We start from the raw sequence: 20,275 nt of genomic DNA, 5'->3' as shown, positions 1-20,275 counted from the left end.
TTTTTTTTTTAGCATGTCTTCTTCCACAGACACACAATGGTCAGATTATTCTGCCATTGGGATGAATGCTTCATTTAAAGGGAAATTATTATATTTTATCAGAGCTGGGTAGTAATTGAATATATGTAATCTGGATTATGTAATTAGATTCCAAAAATTAAGTACTTGTAATTAGATTAAATTACATTTTACTCGTAATCAGACTACAGTTACTTTTTTATTGATTACATATTCATAAATTCACTCAAGGACCATTAGTCAGGTGGCTACACAGCATTTGGATTTACAAAAATCATTTCAAGTTTAAGAAGTGTTTCAACATTGCATCAACTACTGATAAATTACTTTTTATTTGAATTATCACTCAGTGGGTTATTTGACCATGTATTTCTATGGCTGTGGGAGGCTTTTGTCTTTCAAACACTTTAAAATGCTCAAATTATTTCTTTCCCAAATGTTTTTTTTTTATTGTCATCTGAACCTCTTTTCCCTAATATATTTACTTGAAGTACCCCTGAGATTTTAAAATAAATATTTTAATAATTAAGTATTACATTTGCACGTCCACAGTTCTCTGACATTAGTCAACGGTCATATGACATGCAGGTAAACAAATATAATATTTCATTTTTAGTAGGTGTTTTATTTTGATTGATGTTATTTTAAAATTATAAATTTTAATTTTACATTTAAAAAAAAAAATTTAATTACTTGTTAGCTTTTCATTAAACTCCCTCCCTCAAACAACCTCCTGCAGTTCCTTTACAAACCCCAGTTTGGCAAACCTTGCCGTAATCTAATGTTGACGTAATGTAATGTTTAATGCACTTCATGTTGTTAATTACAATGAATGGAATATATTTTCTTACTCTTTTTATTTTTTTTAAAACAATATGGTAGAACATTGTCCTATTTAAATCAATGTGATAAACGAGTTAGGTCAAAAGTAATTTAAAATAATCAAAAAGTAGTCTGATTATGTTACCTAAAATGTGTAATGTAATGGAGTACGTTACTAACTACAATTTTTGTCATGTAATTTGGAATCAGCAACTGACTACAATTTGTAAGTAATCTACACAGCTCTGTATATTATTATTGTTGACTTTCATTTTTTAAATTCATTTTCTTTAGTAGTTGTAATGTACCATATGTATTTCACATATCAGTGTGAAATGGAGAAATTTACCTGCTATGAAATGATGAATATTGAAAGCACTCTTTACCAACAAATGCACTTTTGAAAATGGCCTGGGTCAAATCACAAAAGCATATTTGAACAACTTTCCTAAAGGATGTTGGAAATGCTAAATCTAACTGTACCACTGTATTTTTAGCCCATCATCCCTCCCAGCCCCAGCAGCAGTGTGGCCACACCGTCCAGCACCCTCAGCACCCCATCCAGACGGGACAGCTGCGCTCTACAGGACCTCTACATCCCCCCTCCCCCAGATGAGCCATACACACCCAGGTACAGTATTACAATATACACAGATGCACACTATATATACAATGCTGCTTGAAAGTTTGTGAATTAAAATAGAATTGTCTATATTTCTGCATAAATATAACCCAAAAAATCATCAGATTTTCATGCAAGTCCTGAAAGTTGGCAAAGAGAACCCGATCAAACAAATGAGATGAAAATATATACTTTGTCATTTATTTATTCAGGAAAATGATCCAAAATTACATATCTGTGAGCGGCAAAAGTATGTGAATCTCTAGGATTAGCTGTTAATTATCCAATATTACATATCTGTGAGTGGCAAAAGTATGTGAAACTCTAGGATTAGCTGTTCATTTGAAGGTGAAATTAGAGTCCATCTGTTCAGGTGGTTTTAATCAGTGAGATGACTATCAGGTGTCAGTGTGTGCCCTGTTTTATCTAAAGAACAGGGATTTATCAAAGTTTGGTCATGTTTGTGGAAGTGTATCATGGCACGAACAAATGAGATCTCCGAGGACCTCAGAAAAAGAGTTGGTTCAGTACACACACATATATTATGTAAACAAAAACCTTTATTTTGGATGCGATTAATCGTGATTAAATATTTGACAACACTAATTTGAATATATTTTAATATGTAATTCATTCCTGTGATCCAAAGCTGAATTTTCAGCAGCAATTTCTCCACTCTTCAGTGTCACATAATTCTTCAGAAATCAATCTAAAATGCTGATTTGATGCTCAAGAGATATTCCTTATTATTATCAATGTTAAAAACAGTTGTGCTCCTTAATATTTTTGTGGAAACCATGATGCATTAGTTTCCAGGATTCTTTGATAAATAGAAGTTCAAATTAACAGCATTTATTTAGAGTAGATTTTTTTGTAACATTTTAAACGTCTTTACTGTGACTTTTAATTAATTTATTTCATGCCTGCTTAATAAAATTGTTAATATTTAAAAAAAAAAAACATCTTACTGAGCCTAGACTTTTTCAATTGAAGCCATACAGAGCAAAATATCATGACACCATTTGGAGGTGGATCCTTTTGGTTTAATCAATTAGCAAAAACACTAACAACTGCATTGTAACACTGTGGTGGTGATGTTTGCACCAGAAATCATTTTTCTTTAGGAATGGTCGAAATCTAGTTCACATTCAATAATTGTGGTATAGGAGATTATAATAGATTTCTCTTACCATTACACAGAGATGACATAGGAAATCTGACCAGCAACTGCCAGCAGGCCGCTAAGGGTTCTGATTCGCCCAACTCCTTCCTGGATCAGGAGTGCCGGAGGCGATTCCCTCTGCTGGATGAGGATGCGGTCCTGTATTGTTACGAGTATGATCAGAATCAGGGCCCTCCACCTGTACGCAGGGACAGCACTCCTACATATGGTACATGCTTTCATACATGATGATATTCAGTCTTTCCAGGCTGTTTTTATCTGCAACACAGTATATACTGTATACACAGAAGTATATTACATTAAAGGGGTCATATGATGCGATTTCAATTTTTCCTTTCTCTTTGAAGTGTTACAAGCTCTTGGTGCATAAAGAAGATCTGTAAAGTTGCAAAGACTAAAGTCTCAAATCCAAAGATATATTCTTTATAAAAGTTAAGAGTCAGCCACGCCTACCTAAAACGACTCGTTCTAACACGCCCCCACATATCTACGTCACGATGTGGGAAGATTTACATAACGCCGCCCAAATGTTCACGCAAAAAAAGAAGGCGTAACTTTTATTCTCGCTCTAGTATTGTTGTTGCCGCTGCTGCCATGTCGTGAAGACGCTGTGTGCTTCGTTGTGAAAGCGAAACTACTTTGTTTGGTCTTCCAAAAGAGGACAATATCCGCTTCGTCATGCCTAGAGCTGATCCGTCCTGGTCGCTGAGGAAATACATCAACTTAGTGCTGTGGATCACCGGATCGGCTTTCACCATGGACGAAGCAGAGTCCAGCCCAGGGTCGTCACATGTGGTTGCCGCAAGCCCACCGGACGCTCACTCTAGCCCTCCGGCCATTCCTCACTCTAGCCCCCGGCCTCTGCTCACTCAGTCTAGGCCGCCACCGCTCACTCTAGCATTACACCAAATACACAAAATAATGTTCTTTTTAGCAACATCATATGACCCCTTTAAATTGGCCATAAATTATTGTAAACATAACAATCGAGCTACACTTAATCTTCTACTCCTGGCCCAGTATGCGTATTGTGCTGTAATGGATTCTTTGATTTTGTTTTTGATTTCTCTGTGCTTGTGTACTAGGGCGGCTGAGGCCTATTTCTATGCCTGTAGAATATAACTGGGTTGGAGACTCTGAAGATCCCGCCAAGCTGAAGAAAGAGATCAGAAGAGGTGTGTATGTGTGTGCTTGTATGTGGGTGGATGAGCGTTGAGGAGGATGTCGTTTTGATATCTTTTCCTCAGGTTACACAGAACCAATGATTTCATCACTTTAGCCCTGACCTCCCCATTGGCACATTTTAAAATCTTTGGACATTGTGTTCATATTGTCCCCATGCATCTGCCCAATATTTACCTAATTTTTGCTGGGATCGGTCTGCCAGTATCTCGCTGGCTCTTTGTTTGAGATTTTGGGATTTTTTGGTTTTGCATTGCCATGGTAACTCCAACATAGAGGTCTTGCCAAGATGCTGGCTTTTCATTGGTTGAGGCCAGGCTCTGTTGCTGAAGGAGTGGGAGCAGAGAGAATGCTTTCTTTAGTCACGCTGGCAGAATTGATATCAAATTTGTACATGTGCAACACAGCATCTTTCAGCCGTATTCTTTGATCATGAGATCCCTGAATAATTCGATTTCAACTCTAACCTTTACACTATTTAAAAAGAAGAATCAAAACTGCTTTATTAAATTTTAAAAACAGACAGTGCATTGAAAATGTGCTTTGTCCCATTTTATAATCAGCATGCTGTAGTTTCATAATCCCATGTTTATTAACAGAAAACTCCCTGCTGCGATATGTGAGTGAGGACAAGGCGGGAACAGAGGAGTACCACACTGGACGTCGCAGCAGTCGGCGTAGTAGAAGGAAGAGTGAGAAAGGTGGTAGCCCCGCCCACTACGCCCGAGTCCCCACCCTTCAGATGGACATGCTGCAGCAGGACTCGCTGGCCACACCCACATCTGAAACCTCATCTGTCTATCTCGTGAGTGTACTGAAGACAATGTATAAATTACTGTATTAATCTATAAATGTGTAAATACTGTATTAATGTATAAATAATTTAAGATTAAGGGATGCAGCATGAAATTATTTCATTTACTATTTGTATTTATTTACTATCTTTCAGACATTTGATCGATCGTCCATGCTTTCCCGGTCAAAGAAAGTGAAGTTAAGAGGTAAGATGTCGAATGTTAAATTCTGCTAGTATTTGCAGACAAAGAAAACTTTCTGGTAAACATTTCAGATCTGGATCTCTGTCTGGCATGTACTTATTACATTAATTTGCTTGGCACATTACAAAATTAATTTTAATCAGACAAAAAAATATTTTTGTCTTTTTTTCCAAGAAATAATATTTAGTCATTCATCAAATAAGAAATAAGAAATTTGTGTTCAGTAGGTTTTGCAAATATATTTATTTTTAAGCAGAAATTGGGCAGAATAAAGAAGAAAAATAAAAATGTAGCATTTTTTGACAATTTAAATCATAATTATTAAATTAGTAAATTATTAAAATTTTAGATATATAGATAGGTAGACAGACAGACAGACAGACAGACAGACAGACTAGATAGATAGATAGATAGACAGACAGACAGACTAGATAGATAGATAGATAGATAGATAGATAGACAGACAGACTAGATAGACAGAGACACAGACAGACAGACAGACAGATAGATAGATAGATAGATAGATTAATCTATATTTATATATATACATATATAATTAAATAATTAAAATTGTTTGTCATTACAAGTTTATTAATGTAATAGTATAGTATGTTATGTAAAAATGTAATTTTGAAGCAATTTAAAGTAAAATGATTCATCTTAAGATAATTTTAAGAATTCTTTTCAGAATTTTCTTTCTTTTTTTTTGCTTTGATTTTTGCTGATTGAGAAAGGATTTTTTTGCAGTGCAGTTGTTTCTTTCCTGCGCAAATCCAATCACACATTCTCACTCTGAATAATTGTTATGTCAAGACATTTCTCTGCCATTATATGGCAGTACATCAAAAAGCCACTGTTTTGATACTATTTCTGCCAGTCTTTTCATTTATATTGCCCACGCTGATGTCTCTGCTCTCTCTCTTTGTCCTTCTCAGCTGGATCCCTGCCCTCCATTAGTAAGCGGCGAATCTCCTGCAGGGACTTGGGTCAGGGTGATTGTGAGGGCTGGCTCTGGAAGAAGAAGGATGCAAAGAGTTACTTCTCTCAGAAATGGAAGAAGTACTGGGTTGTGCTGAAAGATGCCTGCCTATATTGGTACACCAATGAAGAGGTGAGGGCACGAGGTCATTCATCTGCATGATGAAATACCACAGCACAAAATGGCCCATTAGGCTGCCTACATAAACTCCCTTCATCAGTATATCTCAGTTTTTCATCTCTGTTCTTTCTCAGGATGAGAAAGCAGAGGGCTTCGTCAGCCTGCCTGAGTTCAACATCGATCAGGCCAATGAATGTCGCAAAAAGTTGTGAGTAGTAGAATAAAATAAAAAAAGCTTTAATGCAGCTTTTCATACAATGCTGACTTTGTATCTCTTGCCTGTTTTCAGTGCTTTTAAGGCTTGCCATCCTAAAATCAAAAGCTTCTACTTTGCTGCGGACAACATGGATGATATGAATAGGTAAGATGAAAAGAAACATTCAAACATGCCTATAGAAACAAAAGAGACTTACAATGTAATCTGAAACATTGTCAATTCCTCATGAATGCTCTAGTCCGGCTCCCGAATCTCATTTAATGCTCCATGAGCTGATCAAAGCTACTAATTTTAGCGACATCCCGAAAGACTCTTTCAGCTCGGCATTTCAGCAGTGTGAAGAGCTCCCCAGGTAACTTTATTTTTTTTTTATGTTTGCTCGCAGGTGGCTCAGTCGACTGAACATGGCGGCAACAGCTCACTCGGAGCAGAAGAGGATTCGACAGGATCATGGTGAGAAGATGCCTTCATGCTCCACTAAGCCTGTAGGATCAATTATTCTCCCACTCTGACTTTGTGTGGTCTGGTCTGCAAGTCCTATAAATATATGCATATGAAGTACTACATGTTGGACGCATGTATGTGGCGTTTGAGTATAGAGGAATAATTTTTGTTAATCTGTCAGTATAATTTATACTTCCCTATCATTTGATGAATAAATGATACAAACGCAAACATCTTTTAAATAAATTGCTGCTTTCCACAGCCTTCAAATGTCATTATTCTTGGACTCCTCATGTGTTAATCTAATGGATATTTGCTGTTGTTTTCTCAGACTACTGGAGCGAGAGTGACCATGAGGACGCTGATCACATGTCCTCAACACCCAAACAGGATAGCCCTCCACCTCCATATGACACTTACCCTCACTCCACCTCAGTAAGTCTCGTCTTTCTTTCTTTTGTGTTGCTTGGGTTCCTGTGTTCACACTGTGTGAATTCTTGCTGACATGTAATTGCATTATTAAGTGACTCTCTGAGTCCTCCTCGCTCCATGCAAAATCATGCAACTCCTCTCCTCATGAACTACTAAAACTAAAAGTTAAAAATATTTGTAATGCTTTTGAAAGAAAAACATTTATATGCTCACCAAGTGTGCATCTATTTGATGAAAAATACATTAATATTATGAAATATTATTATAATTTAAAACAACTGTTTTCTATTTGAATATATTTTAAAGTGTAATTTATTCCTGTGATGGCAAAACTGAATTTTCAGCAGCCATAACTCCAGTCTTTAGTGTCACATGACACTTCAGAAATCATTCTAATGCTTATTTAGTGCTCAAGAAACATTTCTTATTATTATCAGTGTTGAAAACAGTTGTGCTGCTTAATATTTTTGAGAAAACCTTGATGCACTTTTTTTTTTAATTCTTCAATGAATAAAAAGTTCAAAAGAGCAGCAGTTATTTAAAATAGGAATAATTTGTAACATTATAAATGTCTTTACTGTCATTTTTGATCAATTGAATACACCCATGCTGAATAAAATGTTTTAATTTCTTTAAAACAATTACTGACCCCAAACTTTTGAACAGTAGTGCATTCTGTATAAATAAAACTAAGACTGAAGGAAACAATGCAGAAAGACAAGAGAAGGGCAGAGAGGGAGAGCAGTATGAAGAATGAGGTGTGAAGGGGTGGAGAGAATGGAGATGAAGGACACATTAATTATTTAGACCCAAGGGATGATTGTGGCCGCTGTAAATTCATAGTCAAAAGGCACTTTTTTTTTAAAGGGGACCTCTGGTCCCAGCCCTCTGTAATCTTAATGAAGGAGACGCAAATCAGTCCCATAATTCTAAGAGGGAGAGTTGTGTGTGCGTAATGTGTTGCTGTCTCAGATCGTTCCATCCAGGCAGAGCATAACTAAGGGTGACAGTGGTGAGCCTGTAAAAGAAGACAGCAGAGAAAATGGAAAACAGGGATATAAATGCCCCTCTTGTTATAGTTGTCCTTCGTTTTGGATTTATGCTTCTTGTTGCACCAACCTCCAAGTCGTAAATATACCAACTAAAAGGACCTTGCATGATGTTGATTACAGGCAAGTCCATTCCAGGAGTCCCAACACATCCGCCCACCCTCCACGGAGACCATCCAGTCCCGCTCCCCGCTCTCCGAAACACAGGGGGGTAGTGTGAGCAGCGCAAGCTCCCCTGGCAGAAAGTCTGCCAGCCAGCGGCGTTCGTGGCAGGACCTCATCGAGACGCCCCTCACCAGCTCCGGCCTCCATTTCCTGCAGACTCTGCCTTTGGAAGACTCTGTGTTCGTCGATCCCAGTCGAGCCGTGCCTGTGGAGCTCCGCCGCCAGTCGACGCTCCCCGCCCAGCATGGGCTGCCACCAGAACACTACGTCCCGCCCATTACGCCCACCCAGCCCAGCCAAAATCCCATCGCAGCTTTAGGAAGAGGAGAGGGATTAGAAGCTGGTGGAGTAGGAAGCAAGCACCGCAGTTTCACCTTGCCCCGTGACAGTGGTCTTCATGCCATCCTGGCTGCCAGCAGTGCAGCTGAGCACGCAGATGCACAGCACTACCACCTGGGCCGGGCCCATGCCAGAGACACAGGTCAGGAATCTGAGAACTCGTGAGGAGTGTGTGTTTCTAACTGTGCCTACATATGCAGAGGCAAGTTAGTGGGCGAGTTAGCATGTGTAGGCAAAGGTATGTGAGTCATTTTTTAAAGGTGTGCCTGCTTGTCATGATTTCCCTTCAGTTTCAAACATGTTTTTGATAGTGGTAAACCAATATGCATTTTGAACACATTTTATAATAATAATAATAATAATAATAGTTGTTATTATTATGTAAATATTCATAATATTTGAACACTATAAATATTTTCAGATTATAATTATAACTATTGTAAATAATATAACAATTCTTAAAATTTTATCCAATACTGCGATTATTTTTAATCAATATTCCCTGTCTATCCTTTTTCATCCCTCCTTTCTGTTCCACACATTCACCGTTCCTCAGAACTAAACTGTGCCTCAAAGCACACGAGGAGGAGTCCCTTCAGTCCGTGTTAGTGTCGTCTCAGGATGGAACGGAGGAATGTGGCTTTAGGGCCGTTCTCTCTCTTTCTTCCAACCTGGGATCCCTTATAGTCATTCTAACGTGTAATTCCCTAATGAGAACAGCTAATATGATAATTACAATAAGCACTTACTCTGTTGTGTTATACTATATAGCAAGGGTTTTAAACCTTAGACGAAAAGACAGAGCTGAGAATCCCTGTTATATACTATATATAAATGGATTTTAAACCTAGCCTTTAATAACATGTACCATATTAATGTATTTACATGCTTTATGATAATTATTTAAATAACCATATTTGATACCATTACAAAACCATTAGTTTCAAATTTATGTTGTATTTAATAATTCTGGTGTATTGCATTGTAAGTACCTCTTCACTGCCCTCTGTAGGTCCAGAGTGGGAGCGCAGGCACCAGGCTGACTCGTTGGGGGATTTGTACAGGGCTCTGGAGAGGACTAGTCTATCGCCTGTCAATGAGCACAGGTCCTCTTCTCGATTAGAGTACAAGCGATCATTCGTCCGCCGTTGCAATGATCCGTTACTCAATGAAAAGCTGCACCGCCTGCGGATCCTTCAAAACTCATTCAAGGTACAGCTTTCATCAGTTCACGTCCTGGTTTACTGCTTTCCCTAAGCAACCTAGTTTATAGCATAAGTGTAATATGTAGTTAGTTTAGTGATTGCGTTTTTGAAATGCCAAAATCTTAACCTAATATTTATACACATTACATTCAAATTTTTTTTTAAGTCGTCTCTTTTGCTCACCAAGGCTACATTTATTTGATCGAAAATACAGTAAAAACTGTAATATTGTGAAATATTATTTCAATTTAAAATAACTGTTTTCTATTTTAATATATTCATTCAAATGTAATTTATTCCTGTGATTGAAAGCTGAATTTTCAGCATCATTACTCCAGTCTTCAGTGTCATGTGATCTTTCAGAAATCATTCTAATATGCTGATTTGGTGGTCAAATCATCATTTTTTTTCATGATTGTTTGGATAGAAAGTTTAAGTTTAAGTAGAAATCTTTTCTAACATTGTAATTTCTTTACTGTCACTCAGTTTATTGCATCCATCCTTGCTAAACAAAAAACTACCAATCACTGTCTGAACTTTTTTTTAAACATTTATTAATGTATTATGAAAAAAAGTGAATTAAGAATGAATAATAGTACAGTATATTTCAAAAACTACCCATAACATAGATTAATAAATGCTGTTAAAATGTTGTTCATTCTTAGCTCATGATATCTAATGCATTAACTAATGTTTAACTTAAACTAAACCAATTAAACCATTTTGTAAAGTGTTCCCAGTTTTTTAACATCCAGACATTATAATGCAATTTAGCTAAATGGAAAAAAAATAAAAATAAACTTTTGTCTTCCACAGAAAAAGGATGCCTTTTTGATTTTCAAAGTGGCATGTACATTAGAATTACATAATATTCCGTTTAAAGCAAGTGATCTTCAGTGGGTGAAATTTAATAAACAAATCAAAAACAATTTTTTTTTTTTACTTTATAATCAAAGATGCAAATATTTTTTTTGAAAGATGCCATGAAGCTTCTGCTTGGCAGCTTTAAATGCACTATATTTCTTTTTGTTTACCAGAGGCATTTTTGGACACAACTTGCACTTCAAAAAAGCTAGCCTGTCTGTGTTTCATCTTTGAAAAAACTTCTTTGTTTTATGTCTTATGATCATAGACGTGTGTTGCATAATTTAATACACATCATTAATCGTGGTGTCTTGTTTTGACAGGACATCCCTCTTCAAGAGGCAGAGACTAAGATCATCCATCGGGATGTGTAGCCAGAGATACAGAGAACACAGCAGGGCTCAGCACCAGTCATTTCAGCCATATCTGCTAAAAAAAAAGCTCCGCTCTCTTTTCCTGGAGGGTTCATCTTTTATCAAACATCTACGTCTTTCCTAAGGAATATTTCTCACTCTTTTACTCTGTTGCAGCATTCATGGATTTCCTCGCGTTGCACTCACTTTCTTTGCTTTATGTTATTGCACATGCTAATATTGGCATTATTTTGTATGTAAAGTTCTTTTCTCTTGAATTATTTGTGTTCGTAATAATGACTTTGGCCTCCATCTGAGACCAAATAACTGCACTTCCAATGAACTCTACCCTACAGTAGTCTCTCATGACTGAAAGAGAAAAAAAACACAGGGATAAAAGAATTAAACTACTGGTATAGAAATTATTTTGTTCTAAATCTGATTTGCATGGCCATTGTCTAGTCAATAGATTTTCTGTCTGTGATGTGTCTTAACTGAAACTAACATTTTTCAATGGTAAATGTAACTATGAGTGTAAGAGCAGGATTGACAGGATGCAATGATTGCGTGTCTGTGTTCGGGTGAGTGTTGAAAGCCTAGGTTTGTTGTATATAATGTATGTTGTAATATTCTGACCGTTTGCACCCTAGCAGCAAGGTTCTTGCAATAATGTTGAACTAAAACGATTAATTAGTTTAACACTGTCTATTTTTGTAAGCATGATATTTATTGAGATGTTTGTACATTGTTTTGTATGCTCAACTATGTGTTATCTGAAGATAACTGCAAGCGTAAATTCCTTTTCATGTGTTCCTGAAAGATTTTTAACAAAATGAAACTTTCATGTGAAAGCACCAGTGTTCTAGTATCTCCAAAAAAAGTAATTTTATCAATAAATTGTTTGATGTTTTGACATTATTTTAAGTACCAGTTTGACTTGTTTGGTATCCATGTGTTAAATGTTTTATTTATTTCTTGGAGGGTTGGGCCATCATGACAGTCCAATGGATTCAGTTGTTATTTCTAAATTATAGATGACAATAGATGAAACAATTTTTCACAATGTGTATTATCACTGACTGCATAATCATCTGAAAATCATCTTAAGGTGACATAGGCCTACTGATGATGACAGCTGGGCTGTACTTACAGTAACCTATATTTATTCTCTGGTTAGATCAGGCACTGCCTATTCTAGGCATTCGATGCACATGCCCATAAACGTGCAACTCATTCTAGTTCAGTTGGCAATTAAAATGCTTGGATTAAGGCCAGCATTATGAGGGAAATGATAAGGGCTTGAATGAGGGTACTCTTATGGAGAGTGTAGTGAGAGGTTTTCATTAAAATCTGAGTACTCTCTGCCCTTGGATGACACAAACAGATAACCAGAACCGAACGGCTTTGTTCTGATTAAAGTATTGAGTGCTCAATCAAAATGACCATGGTACTACCATGTTTTTCGGACATGTACCATGATGTTCTTTGAAATATTTTGGAGAACATTAAACCCTGTACCCTGGTAAATTAATATTGTAATCATTCAGTCACATTGTGGTGCATCAAAATATTATGGAATTATTACCATCTGAAACTGCCACAAAAAGGAACAGTCATAATTCTAGTTGTTTCAAAATAACCCAATGCTGCACCCTGGAGAATAGGCTGATTAATATTTATGGTGACCGGATTGCAGCAGTACGAAAATTAACCATGGTTTTATTATAGTAAACGTGTTTTTTTGGCGTATTGATTATGTATAACCACAGTAAACTCCATGGTTAAACTATTGTTATTGTAGGAAAACCATGGTTAATTTGTGGTTACCATAGTTTAACTATAGTAACCATGTTTATTTTTTTATTTGTAGTTAAACCATGGTTAATTTTCCTAAGGGGTAGGCTACGCAAACGCCCTACACGTGTGAAACCGGGCTTGGGCGCTTCAGGGCCACTCTACCCACGAAGCGATGTTATTGAACGAATCCTTTTATTGAACGAATCATTAGTGTTCACTTCTGTGCACGGAATCCGTTCGTCCCCTACAAGGCCACATTCAAATGAGTTATTGTAGCTTTACGTTTCAGTTTTCAGTTAACGGCATGATAACTGTACTGTCAACGTATTGGCAGAAAGGTGTATTAAATAGTACAAATCAAAATGCAAAATGTTCTCAGTAATTCTAAAGGCCCCGATATACTTCAAACGAAGTTCTTTTTAGTTCTTCGTTTGAGGGCAAAAAGTTCGAAGAGTAGCCTAATAGCTTTCGAGTCGGGTAGGCCCTTTAGTCTGAATAACCGAACTGATTCGCTCAGTGAATCGATCTCGTTCACAAGATAGGCTAAACACAATTAAAATGACATTAAGGGCGTTACTATTGTTTTTCAGTTTTTTTAAGTCCCAACAGATGACAAAATAAATGAAAGAATATATCTGCTTGTCTGTAGAGAGACTTGTTTCGGTCAAGATTGAATGGACTAAAATGACTCATACAAAATTCTATGACTCATTCACTTTTGCCGCCACCTATAACGATATATCATGCAGATTAGCCCACTGAAAGAGTAATTGAACAAAACTGGAAATTATCACATTCAAGTAACATATGTAAATTACACTGAATTGTTTTCCACTAATCTAATAGATTGTGTGTAAATGGATGTACCCGCTAACAATTTTTGGTTCCCAGAACATTCTGGGAATGTGATTTTTGGTTATAAAAACAAAACCTAGTAATCATTTTCGAGAACGTTTTGAATTTAGGAACGTTCAGTGTAGATTGAAGAAGGTCCTCTTTAAGTTGTCACATTATAGCCTACAAGAACCTCATGTTGGATGATTAGCTTTGAGTTACGAAAAAAAGAACTAAAAAGGCCGTTCCCAGGACATTCTTATTCATTCTTATTAATATCTCCTGTTATTTGCCAATTAAAAGAGTAACGTTATTGGTGAACGAATCTCCATTAAGGAAGGATTCAAAAGATTCGATTCGCTGAGATGAATCAACCTGCTACTTCCTTATTTTTGCCGCGGAACGTAGTGACGTTATGCGTAGGAGGACTCGGCGGTTGGCAGCACTGAACTGTGACTGGAGCTGAGATGGTAGGAAGTGACCATGGATCAGGAAGTGAACAGGAGGAATGGATGGAAGAAGCTGGTGAGGGAGGTAGGACTGAAATGGAGTGGAACCTAGTAAATAGGAAAAGGAAGAAAGTACATCAACATAATACGGATAGTGATAATGAGGAAAGTAGTCGATTAAGTAAGCTAAAAAGGAATAAGAATATTAGATTTGCTTTGTTGAAATATCTTAAAGATACAGGAAATTATATAAGAATATAATGATGTTTATTTATTATTAGTATTATTATTTAGTATGATATACATTCATATGTGATACATATACATGCATCGATGCTCCACACTCCAGTTCAGATGGTGGCGGTAATGCACTAATAAGCTAGTCTGCCAACCGCCAATAAACAGAAGAAGAAGAAGATGAATCAACCTCCCCAGCACTACCACCCACTTCCGAGCTCGAGTGAGTCGGAGAGACAGACAGACAGAGCGCACACAACACACACCTCCCTCCCTCCGGCGTGACCGCTCTCTCCCTCTGTCACCACAGACTCTCCACCGATTCACCACCGGCTGCCTCATCCAGGCATGGCAGACGGCTTTACCCCATCATGGCAGTGCTACATTACACCCTTGACTTCAAGCTCCGTGCGCCAGGTAAAAGTGAGTGAAATGAATGAAGGGGGCGAGTGAAGAGGAGAGTAAGAGGAGGGCTCGTGTTGCACTGCAGACGTGCGGGCCTCCTCGCAACTGCTCTGTAAGCGAATTTTTGTCTCTATAATAGCGGCGAGGCTGCAGTCCCACTGCTGCATTGCCGAGACGGCCACGGGATGCATGTGTTATTGCAATCGAGCGTATGGCTTCTTTTGTTGTGCACGTCCTCCTGATGTTTGCTCTGATATATGACCTTCTAGGGGGTAGCATAGCGGTGTTAGCGGAGGCTAATGTCGGCCGTGTTTCTTGCATTTAAATGAAGCTCATATATGAACATACATATGTACTCGCAGACGAACTAACATAAATATTTCCTATTACATATTATATTACCTATTGTTACGAATGCACAGTGCGTAACTCCGTTAGCTACTAACTCCTGTGTATATGACACATATTTTTTAATTAGGAGTGTTTTTCTATATGTTGGCAAGCTCTGAAAGTCTCTCACCTCCTATGACAGTCGTGCCTGTATTTCACTGGCTAATAATATCGCAAGCCGATAAGATGAGTAGTCCATACTTGCACACTGCAGTGATCATACTTTGATATTACACACAAGCATGCCTTATCTGTTTTGTGAGCAGTGTGACAGGTGCAGACTATCATGTACTATATTTTTGGATTTATATTAGATAAATTTACTGCTGCATATCTCTATGTTACAATTCCACCCTGCTTTATACAGTAGAATGGATAGGAATCGATATGGATTGACTTGTTTGGGTAGATGTGCGTAACTAGGTTAAAATCGATTGTTTTGCAAGATATCCTTTTATTCAAGAGCAATTTGAATCGCGCAATTATATTAATTATTATATATAATATGTACTTAAACTTATGAACTTATTTGTGAGTTTTAAAGGGAAAACTTTGTAATGTATTTCATTCAATTTCATTATTTCACTTATTTTATAAAAAAAAATGAAAATTACTTATTCGCTCATGCTGTTCAAAACCGATCTGACTTTCCTCTGTGGAAAACAAAAGATGTTGGGCAGAATGACAGTCTCAGTCACCATTCACTTTCAGTGTAAAAAAGATGTATGGATTGTATGTCAAACCTGCATGCCTTTCTTTCAAAACATATTTTGAAGAATGTTGGTAACAAAACCGTTTTGGTTACCATTGACTTCTATTGCAAAAAACACAAAATATCTTCTTTTATGTTTCACCCAAAAAATAGGTTGCAACAACATGAAGATGTGTAAATGATGACAGAGTTTTAGTTTTTGGGCTGAACTATCCCTTTAAGTTGTTTAAGAAACATAATTAAATATGCAAATGAGCTGAGCAGTATGATTGGCTTTAGGGTCAGTTGTCTTCAATGAAAAGCTTAGAGGATAAATGAATCTGTCTGTTTTTCCTCTCCGTTTAGCTGATGTCTCTGCGACTGTGCATGGCCTGCAGTCTATATTTCAAGAGCAGGAAATGACAGAGAACGTCCACGACTCGGATGGACACGGATATCTGGCAACCTTTGTTGGCAAGAATGGCAGGTGAGCACTTTTGCCTCTTTCGCAACATGCCACAGTATGCAAAAACTCTTCAACAAGTTTTGCGTAGCCGAAAGGGGGAGGGATCTGAATTTGAATGATGAATAATGAATGATTGCCCTCTCATTATTTCGAATTTTTTAGCAATGACTCGTAAGCTAGAAAAAAAAGCCACTAGTTTCCTTTCCATCAGGCCATTCCATGGAGCTTTTTCATTTTTGCTCTGTAACAGCTAAGCATAATGTTAAATCTAACTGACAATAATGATGCCTGACCACACAAACGCCCCACTGAAAATCCTGTGTTCAGACACTCTTTAGGATGACCATTGATTGGCCAGTTAAGTGCATCCTCTGTGCAACAAAGGAACGCATTTAGAAGAGCGCAGGGTCATTTTAGTGGCTTTGTGCATCTGATCTAAAGGCTTTGGCACTCACTTCCTGTTTTGTGTGTGGCTCGCTGTAAACACAGCTGTTGGGGCTTTGTGTAGGCTTAAGCTGGGATGAATCTGGCCTGAGCGCCGCATATCACTTTTTGGTTTTTGACTGCAGTTTTGAGGTTTTAATTGTGCTTCTGTATTTTCCTTGTGATCAGGTTTGCCATCTTACGAATGCACTCCCATGGTCTGGTGACCTTTGACCTGCAGTGTCTTGAAGGGGATGATGTAGCGCAAGTAGACAATGTGAGTTAACAGAACTGATAGAGATACTAGGGATGCATGATAACTTAATGTTAATCTTAAAGGGATAGTTCACCCAAAACTGAAAATTCTGTCATTAATTACTCACCCTCATGTCGTTCCAAACTTATAAGACCTTCGTTCATCTTCGGGACACAAATTAAGATATTTTTGATGAACTCTCATGAATGGCAGCGGACGGTTACACGGAAGAGAAGAAATTGTTGAATAAAGTCGTTATTTCTGTTTTCTTTGCGCACAAAGAGTATTCTCGTAGCTTCATAAAATTAAGGTTGAACCACTGATGTCACATGGACTATTTTAATGAAGTCCGTACTACTTTTCTGGGCCTTGAACGTGTCAGTTGCATTGCTGTCTATGCCGTGTCAGAAAGCTTTCTCATTTTATCAAAAATATCTTAATTTGTGTTCCGAAGATGAACGAAGGTCTTACGGGTTTGGAACGACATGAGGATTTGTATTTAATTAATGACAGAATTTTCAGTTTTGGGTGAACTGTCCCTTTAAAAATACAAATAAAAGAGTTATATTTATTCTTTAGCAAATCTCACAATGAATGGCAAATGTCATATATTTCCAGTCATACCCTAAAGTCTATGTTTATATACTATCATTCAAAAAAAGTTGTGGTTGGTATTTTTTTTTGTTTTGGAAAGAAGTCTCTTAAGCTCACTATGACATGATCAAAGATACAGCAAAAGCAGCAATATTTTGAAATGTTATTACATTTGAAAATATCTGCTTTCTATTTTAAAATATTTCAAATGTAATTTGGTGAACTAAATTTTCAGCAGCCATTACTTGTTTTCAGTGTCACATGAACATTCAGAAATCATTCTAATATGCTGATTTGCTGCTCACTTTTAAATCAAATAATAAACATTTTTATTATTTATTATTTGTTCAAAATAACAGCATGTACATCATTCTGACCTCGGATCAACCACGAACCATTCCAGAATGTGTTTACTTCCTGTTTCTCTTTATTTAGAAGGTCATAATTAAGACAATGTTTTCTTTGTAGCTACTGAATGCACTGGAGAAGAAATTAAAAGCTCTCCTGGATGGAAATATCCAAAGGATCAAGAGGTATTTTTATTCTGAATCAGTTTCCATAAATAAAACGTCCTCATTGTTTACTCATTTCAAGCATGTATCCTGTGGAACATTATTTAGATCTGTTAACTGAATGTTTCCTGTCAGACTCCCTGCGCTGATTCGAGGCAGTGATGTGGACCGATACTGGCCCACGGCTGACGGCAGGCTGATGGAATATGATATTGATGAAGTTGTGTACGAGAAGGACTCCGCCTACCAGAACATCAAAATCTTGCACTCACGGCAGTTTGGCAATATACTCATCCTTAACGGGGATGTCAGTAAGTAAAAAGGGTCTTGTTTATTTACTAGTTTTAGGGTTATTGTGTCGTGTGAACGTGGTAATTTAGTGTGATTGAATGTCAGATCTGGCAGAAAGTGATCTGCCCTACACTCAGGCCATTATGGGCAGCGGCAAAGAGCACTATGCTGGAAAGGAGGTACTAATTCTTGGAGGAGGAGATGGTGGAATTCTCCATGAGGCGGTGAAGCTCAAACCAAAGATGATCACCATGGTTGAGATATCCTTTATGCTTAACAGTTAAATGGAAAACAACTCAGTAATTTCTAACTGTCTGACTAGTTCTTACTTTCCTTAATTTAATATTTTTACATTGACGAGCTGGTCATTGATGGATGTCGGAAACACATGAGGACGACATGCGGGAATGTTTTAGATAACTTGAAGGGAGATTGTTATGAGGTAAGGATTGAATTGTCTATGCAGTGACAGCTCTTATTTATTTTGCCCCCAATTACCAGCAAAGCTTCAGTTTGTATCTATAAACTTCAGTTCAAAAGTTTGGGATTGGTAAGATTTCTTCAAGAAGCCTCAAATGCTCACTAAAGGTCATTGCACACTGAGTCCGAAATTTTCGCACGTTAAAAAACAAATACGACCTCACGTGGTGTCAGTCATGTTTACACACTGCTTCCGAAACTTTCGTCCGTCATAAAAATATTTGGATCGGGTTCAATTTTCTGCGTTTTTCGCATCCATAACAAGCATTTTGAGAGGTGTTTTGACAATTCAGAACCACCGTACAAGCGAATGCCAAAATCCAGAATGACCACTGACAAGTTGATCCACTTGGTCTCGCAGCATAAAGCACTGTATGACAAACAAAGTGCGGAATACAAAGAGACTGATTGCATGGACCCAATATTTCCTCTTTAAAAGAGAAAAAGAAAGAGGAAATATTGGGTCCATCCCAGACAGAGGACAACAAAATCATCCTCACAAGACTCTATTTCGCCTTGTTTTGCAAATTTCTTTCACAACGGATTTGTTAATACGCATCGGACTCGATGTGCAAGGTTTCTGTGCGTGTTGAATTTTTAGGATGACGAATTCGAAAAAACACATACGAAAATTAGCTAGAAGGACCTTTAGACTGCATTTATTTGATCAAAAATACAACGAAATTTAAAAGAACTGTTTTCTATTTGAATATGTTTTAAAGGGATAGTTCACCCAAAAATGAAAATTTGATGTTTATCTGCTTACCCCCAGGGCATCCAAGATGTAGGTGACTTTGTTTCTTCAGTAGAACACAAACGAAGATTTTGAACTCAAACCGTTGCAGTCTGTCAGTCATATAATGGAGGTGAATGGGAATCACGGCTTTGAGAGTAAAAAAAAAACATACACAAACAAAACCAAATGAAACCCTGCGGCTCGTGACGATACATTGAGGTCTTAAGACACGAAACGATGGGTCTGTGCAAGAAACTGAACAGTATTTATATAGTTTTTTACCTCTGATTCACCGCAATGTCCGAACTGTCCTGAGCGCGTTCGTTCTCAACAGCAGGCGTGTGAGGAGTCGTCTTCTTCTTGCTTTATGGCGGATCGCAGACTTATAAGTGCATTGCCGCCACCTATCTCTCAAATGGACCATTGACACTCCTAATTGAAATTGTAGATAGAGTGTCAATGGTCCATTTGAGAGATAAGTGGCGGTAATGCACTTATACGTCTGCGATCGGCCGTAAAGCAAGAAGAAGAAGACACCTCATGCGCAGGCTGTATCAAGGACGCGCTCAGTACAGTTCAGGCATTGCAGTGCATCAGAGGTAAAAAACTATATAAATACTTTTCAGTTTCTTGCACAGACCGATCGTTTCGTGTCTTTACACATCAATGTATCGTCACGAGCCGCAGGGTTTAATTTGGTTTTGTTTGTGTATGTTTTTTTT

The 20,275-nt window shown here is 37.5% G+C and overlaps 2 protein-coding genes across 4 annotated transcripts in view; both read left to right on the top strand.

Moving 5' to 3' along the window:
• LOC107756121 (connector enhancer of kinase suppressor of ras 2-like) overlaps positions 1–11,367 on the top strand; it is a 41,028-nt gene extending 29,661 nt beyond the window's left edge. For all 3 annotated transcript variants that reach the window (XM_016573125.1, XM_016573123.1, XM_016573124.1), the window contains 13 exons: positions 1,338–1,471; positions 2,663–2,853; positions 3,731–3,820; positions 4,427–4,632; positions 4,777–4,828; positions 5,761–5,936; positions 6,059–6,132; positions 6,214–6,285; positions 6,527–6,594; positions 6,917–7,020; positions 8,190–8,712; positions 9,583–9,782; positions 10,963–11,367. In XM_016573125.1, the coding sequence (XP_016428611.1) occupies positions 1,338–1,471; positions 2,663–2,853; positions 3,731–3,820; positions 4,427–4,632; positions 4,777–4,828; positions 5,761–5,936; positions 6,059–6,132; positions 6,214–6,285; positions 6,527–6,594; positions 6,917–7,020; positions 8,190–8,712; positions 9,583–9,782; positions 10,963–11,013 (1,941 nt within the window). In that variant the 3' untranslated portion in view covers positions 11,014–11,367. The remainder of the gene's footprint in view (positions 1–1,337; positions 1,472–2,662; positions 2,854–3,730; positions 3,821–4,426; positions 4,633–4,776; positions 4,829–5,760; positions 5,937–6,058; positions 6,133–6,213; positions 6,286–6,526; positions 6,595–6,916; positions 7,021–8,189; positions 8,713–9,582; positions 9,783–10,962) is intronic.
• A 3,168-nt stretch (positions 11,368–14,535) lies between these two features.
• LOC107756125 (spermine synthase-like) overlaps positions 14,536–20,275 on the top strand; it is a 10,651-nt gene continuing 4,911 nt past the window's right edge. Inside the window, exons 1-7 of the mRNA XM_016573130.1 lie at positions 14,536–14,726; positions 16,162–16,282; positions 16,874–16,961; positions 18,003–18,067; positions 18,182–18,357; positions 18,443–18,597; positions 18,690–18,779. Coding sequence (XP_016428616.1) covers positions 14,681–14,726; positions 16,162–16,282; positions 16,874–16,961; positions 18,003–18,067; positions 18,182–18,357; positions 18,443–18,597; positions 18,690–18,779 — 741 coding nt within the window. The 5' untranslated portion in view covers positions 14,536–14,680. The remainder of the gene's footprint in view (positions 14,727–16,161; positions 16,283–16,873; positions 16,962–18,002; positions 18,068–18,181; positions 18,358–18,442; positions 18,598–18,689; positions 18,780–20,275) is intronic.

The sequence above is a fragment of the Sinocyclocheilus rhinocerous genome, unplaced genomic scaffold (genome assembly GCF_001515625.1).
Source record: "Sinocyclocheilus rhinocerous isolate Xijiao unplaced genomic scaffold, SAMN03320098_v1.1 scaffold682, whole genome shotgun sequence".
Lineage (NCBI taxonomy): Eukaryota > Metazoa > Chordata > Actinopteri > Cypriniformes > Cyprinidae > Sinocyclocheilus > Sinocyclocheilus rhinocerous.
Note: the sequence above shows the minus strand (reverse complement) of the source record. Positions and strands in the feature narration are given on the sequence as shown.